This window comes from Pavona decussata, unplaced genomic scaffold, assembly GCF_977016875.1.
Source record: "Pavona decussata unplaced genomic scaffold, jaPavDecu1.1 SCAFFOLD_426, whole genome shotgun sequence".
NCBI classification, from domain to species: Eukaryota; Metazoa; Cnidaria; class Anthozoa; order Scleractinia; family Agariciidae; genus Pavona; species Pavona decussata.
The window spans coordinates 935001-940883 of record NW_028145783.1 but is presented as its reverse complement, the minus strand read 5'-3'; the positions used below and the strand labels follow the sequence as shown (position 1 = coordinate 940883).

The 5883-nt window shown below is 38.2% G+C and overlaps 1 protein-coding gene across 2 annotated transcripts in view; it reads right to left on the bottom strand.

Annotated features, from left to right (window-relative positions):
- Nucleotides 1-209: 209 nt before the first annotated feature.
- LOC146450808 (uncharacterized) overlaps nucleotides 210-5883 on the bottom strand; it is an 11553-nt gene continuing 5879 nt past the window's right edge. Inside the window, exons 1-3 of one of the 2 annotated variants that reach the window (XM_085099952.1) lie at nucleotides 2336-2464; nucleotides 2075-2164; nucleotides 210-615 (exon numbers count right to left, since the gene is read on the bottom strand). In XM_085099952.1, coding sequence (XP_084956078.1) covers nucleotides 400-615; nucleotides 2075-2164; nucleotides 2336-2413 — 384 coding nt within the window. In that variant the 5' untranslated portion in view covers nucleotides 2414-2464 and the 3' untranslated portion in view covers nucleotides 210-399. Of the gene's footprint in view, nucleotides 616-2074; nucleotides 2165-2335; nucleotides 2465-5883 lie in introns of those variants that run through there. The other variant, XM_085099953.1, reaches the window with a different exon arrangement.

Below are 5883 nucleotides of genomic sequence, written 5' to 3'. Positions count from 1 at the left end.
CCATTTTTGAAAGTTCCTTGTCCCGAACAGTATCTGCCCGAACGATCCCGTAGTCTTTTACTTGTTTCTGGAGTAGGGAATTCCAATCGATGGAAATTCAAACCAGCTCTCTACTAAAATAAAACACAACAACATCTTTTGTACAAAAATACGCTGGTCCAGAAAAAGGTTCATACCTGATAAGAACGCATTAAAAGAGTACTACATAATTAACCCTTCACAATGCATTTTTATTGGCAAAAACTGCTACTTCTTTGATGTAGACTTACTCTTTTAACAGTTTAATGTTTTATTGCTTATGCTTTGATCAACCCTTGAAGAGCTGCATGTTTTATATGTTAAAAAATTGTTTCTACTATGATCAACCCCTTGACAACTGCATTGCGGAAGACGCTCATCTTAAAGAGTAAACTTGCAGCATCGGTAGTAATAGCGAACATTAGCCGAGTTATAGTCTCCCCCCCTGCCGAGGTGGAATCTGGCCAAGAAATAAGGATATGGACAATCAACGTTCTGCCTGTCTAGGTACATGATGGGAGCGCCAGAGTAAGCATCCCAGTTGGTCGCCTTGTTGAAGCAGTGAACCTTGGCACCATTTATTCTGTTTGTCAGGTACTAAACAAAGAAACAAGAAACAAGGGTGCTGTTAGTTAGTTCGCAACAGCAGAATACAGTTTATGAAGTAGAATCCATATGAAAATTAGGATGTGGAATTTTTTGTAGTGAGCCAATGACGTCACTTCCTGTAATTTGAGCCTTAACTTCCGGAACAAGGCCAAGTAATGGCGGCCGTGAAATCTCGAATAAAAAGCTAAAAAAACAATACTTCCAATCGCCGTAAAGGATTGAAATTTGGTAACATGAGTAAGAAGGTCATATTCTACACGAAAATGCAGAAAGATGGAAAATGAAATTTTCGTCACAGGGGCACTTTAAAGTGCCCCTAACCCTTCAATTTGTTTTCTTTTGGTAGATTTCCATATCTTTCAAGAACTCATTTTCGAAAAAATTTTTGAGAAATATTGAATCGTTTTTTTTTTACGAGCGCTAGAAGTGAAGGCAGTCTTGTCGATATTTTCACCTATCGTTCGCATTAGTCCCCCACTCGGCCAAATATGGAGCGTGACGTAAGAAAAGGACATCGTGCAAAAATATCCGAAGATTCGCGGTAATGCTTCAATTGTAAACAGAGAAAATGGTTGAAAAATGTGTGGTTTTTGGATGCAGCACCTCTCGAAATGTAGAGAAAGGAATCAGCATGCATAAGATTCCTTCTGAATCCTTCTGGTGTCCTTTTCTTACGTCACAGCTAAGAAAGTGTCAAATATCGGACGCTTCTCATTGGCTCGTTCCTAATGAGCCCACGAGACAAAAATTTGTCCAGCGGGGCTTAAAGGGCGCAAAAATTTAAAAATTTCAGTAACTTTTAACGCTCGTAAAATAAAAAGGATTCAATATTTCTAAAAACTTTTTTCGAAAATGAGTTCTTCACAGACATGGAAATCTACCACAAGAAAACAAATTGAAGGGTTAGGGGCACTTTAAGTGTCCATATATTTAGCGCAGAGCACTAATTGGGAACACTTTCCAGATCAAATTGAATTTAAAAATGTTGGTTTTTGAGGAGAGGGGAAAACCGGACTGGAGAAAAACCTCTCGGAGCAAGGACAAGAACCAACAACAAACTCAACCCACATATGACGCCGAGTCCGGGAATCGAATCCGGGTCACATTGGTGGGAGGTGAGTGCTCTCACCACTGCGCTATCCATGCGTCATCCTTCTTTATGGGTATTTTGGGCAGCCAGTACTTTATACTCTTAGCAAACTTTAATGAAGTAGAAATAAAAGATGTTGTAATTTACATATATAAGTACTAATTTACTAAAATAAAGGAATTCGCTGTCATCGTTGATCAACCAGAGATGTATCGACGTACTCGTTAAGAGAAATAACTATAATTTTAATTCTCAACAGGAAGCTAAACAACTTAAAAGTCCCCGCTCGACCGCAGCAGATCAAGAATTAGACAGTCCAATGAAAAGAAAAAAGTGCATTCTCTTTTATTTCCCCACCTTGACACGGTGTTGCAGGTTGTGGATTTGCGCGTTCAATCCATTCAGGGTGAGGAGGCGCTTGAATAAGCGGCGTCCCGCAGAATCTCTCTACAATAGAAGATGATAAAGGTGATCGGTGAAGGGAAATGGTCTGTTCTGATAACGTGGGCGATCGCCATGAGAATACATATTGAATTAGACAAACTTCGAAAACTGTGAGACACTGAGACACTGAGGAACTTAAAACTACGAAAACTGACAGAATAAAATCATGAATACCTTGTTTGCTGGCAGCGATGCTCCCAAGCAACTGGCCATGAACAATCCAAAAGCCAACACAAAGAAGACGCGAAACATTAGAAAGTAAGTAATAGTCGGAACCGCATCTCTTCACTGCTATCAGGATAACTGATAATGTGTCTCCTGATTCGGTTTATTCGGCAAGCATGCAGGTCATCTCAGATAGTGCCAATAGAATATTCTACTTTAACTGAGGAGCAGGAAATTCACATCATGTTGTTACTCAGGTGCAGTTGATTTACATGTACTGTTAACATAGTTTTACTTCATACTCAGTCGCTATATTGATGTAATCAATACACTACATCTTTCCCGATACCGAGAACCAAAAAGTCAGAAAACCTGTATACTAAATCATAGAGTCAGACTGTCGTTTAGACTTAACCATACACAATGAAGATTATCGGAATCCTTCGTGGAGGTAACTTAATTTACTTCCTGTCCTCGATTTTCGTGCTACTAGCAAGAACATGCGGATGCCTCGTTGTCAGCATAACTCGCACTGGACTCATTGTTGGCTTTCGAGTCCTTTTCTTCATTACTTTATTGATCACCACATTCAGCGAAATCAGTTCCCTGGTGATGTCCGCATGCTTAAAATATTCCTGCATTGAGAACAAGTAGAGTGGCACTGTTAGCATCGTTGACTGAAGCTGGACGGCGTGATTACGTGGTCAAAAGAGAAAATTTAATCTAGTTCGGTTTACCTTTCTGTTTTTATAGTACGAGATTTGACTAATTTCGCCGAATTCCAAATTCGAAATTGAAACGGAACTCCAACCGCTTGGCGTTATGGCACCCTTAATACGAGTTTGCATCTTGGTCAATGTTGGAGTGTTGAATTTGTGTTACTTCTTGAGAACTTCGAACTAATGGTGGTTATAGTCTGTTAATGTTCGTCAAAATGAATTTCCTGTGCATTGGATCGATCTACGCGGAGATCCACTGTTCCCTTTACTGATCCAAGTACCACTAGGCAAGGTAGTAGACTCAAAAAGCGTGTATCCATTCAATGGATTACTCAAAACGCATGAATAACAATTTTGTTACCTTGTTTTTCGGCTGCTTCGTCCCAGTTCCGCGTTAAAAACATCGCGCTTTGAGGAAGTATTCGTATTTACGCGGTCCCGTGGTGCGTTGGTTTGGAATTTGTTTTCGTAAGGCCGCAGACTGCGAACCGATGTTTCGATTTCGAAAACGGATAATTCATCGGCCTTTAATTTGAATGTGTGGGCACTGAGTTCTGTTGTTGATCGCGCGACCACGTTTCCGCTTTGAATTTCAACAAGTTTACATAAATGTGGACAGTGTGACCTCTCATCTTTTGCTTGTTTAAGATCTTCTTAGAAGTAAGTAGTCAAATAAGGGATATTGTGGCGTCTTTAACTGAAATAAGATCAAATAAAAACAAAGTATAAGAAGATTGCCGATCTTAAAACTTCCTTACTACGCGAAATAAGGAATAAGACGAACAATGGTTAATTTTATTAAAAACAAACATATATGACTTAACCGATCATCATGACTATCAAAATGCTTGTAATGTCATCTGTGATGCTGACAAGTACAGGACTAACTTTTGGTTAAAAATAAAACTAGCACAAAAAATGATACTAGGAAAGGTAATGTAAAAACTGAGCCTTAGTAAATATAGAAAAAGAATACTTTCATTTCTAAAGGTGGGAGCGGAGAAAAAAAAGGCCCAAGACAAACTATCATGTAAACACAATTAAATATTCACATCTTCGTAATCTCATGTAAGCAGGCTAAGCAAAATTGAAGAAAGTTGGATTAAACTTCTTTCACAGTTTGATTCGCGACTTTTTTTTTTCACATTCACGGCTTTTGCTGTATATGCCTTCCGAAGCCTTCTGGAATGGTTGTGGGGTCCTGCAGATATATTAGACAAATTCTCGCGTTGCTATCCATAAATCAAACAAGACAAGATAATAGGCCTTATCACGGTTTTCGACGCCATTTTGACGAGTAGGCAAACATGCGGTCTGAAATAACAGTGTTTGTATGGGAATCCGATGTCAAATAATTTTCATAAAACATCGCTTCTGGAAAATTCATGAATTGGAAACTTTTAGCACTAGGAAAAGGATTTTAAGAAAAAAAAATTGGAGGGATGTAGCTGTGCCAGAAAGCGTCCAGTCGTGTTTTGAACTTTCCATACATTTCCCTGTATTTTTTTCCGCGAACTATTTTTAGTAGCAGTTCACAGCTGGTTCGCTACACAGACAAATGTATGGAAAGTAAGCTGTTGCCTAAAGTTATTGTTTAAGGCCACTAAAATCTTTTTGATTTTCGCTGTTGCGAGCTTGAGAACGAGTTTAATCTGTAATTTAATTTAATCTTCCAATTTTCAAATTTGCGCTTTTTTTTCAAAAATCTCAAGAACGGCTGGATTTTGTTATGACCTTCACTGAGCTTAAGCTTGAGCAAAGGTACAATGAGCTTCTTAGCTATATCTGCAATTTTTAAATCTTTGTGTTGTAAAATGGCTAAAATAACTTTCAAATAAATTGAAAAGCTAGTAATTTGCATAACTGATCGAAATTTATAGAATTAAACTATTGTTTTTGATATTCGAGCAGTTTTAGGCTTATTTCATCCATGATCAGCTTGCTTAAAAATGCCTAGACTGTGTGGACTATGGGCGACATAATCCATTTAATCAAAAGAAAACCTAGAATGGGGATTGACAAGAGTTCAAACTTTCGCTACCGTATAGCCTAGATCTCTCTTGGGGTCTTATTGACATTTGCAATCTTAAAGAATACATTCCAATATCAACATCCTTATTCTCCTGTTTTACATATATTTTTTCAAGTAAATTGATGAGAAAATGTCTTTTAACATCAACTAACATTTCATCCATGTTGATCATTTCCTTTCTTTGTCTGACAAAGTGGTACGTGCTTATACATTGGTGCCTCCTTCTGCTACTGCGCATGCGTTCTGTGAATCTCGGGATTGTCCGAGAAATTCAGATTTCTTTTAAGGAAGTAGCCTCCTAAGACAGAGGTATTTTTGCGTGGTTTAAGACTGTGCGGTAAAAGCAGAGCTTAACAAGGGTCATTGAATTTCAAAGAGAAAATTCGGGGTAACCACGCATTTTTCAGATATAATTAACCTTCAATTATCCGAACTTTGTTTTGGATTTCAGTAACCCTTCCTAAGATCTTTTTATCCCGCATAGTCAAATCCTTATTGAATTTTTACGATTCCCTTATCAGATTTTGTGATCAGATCACTGATCAATGTTAAATGTGGTTCATTTCGACAAAAGTTTCTATTACAGTTATAGTCTGTGAGAGCAAACGCCTTTACGGCGGGTGAGCGTATGACTATAGACACAGTTAATGTCCATATTGCCATTTTTGAAAGTTCCTTGTCCCGAACAGTATCTGCCCGAACGATCCCGTAGTCTTTTAATTGTTTCTGGAGTGGGGAATTCTAATCGATGGAAATTCAAACCAGCTCTCTACTAAAATAAAACACAACATCTGTTGTACAAAAAT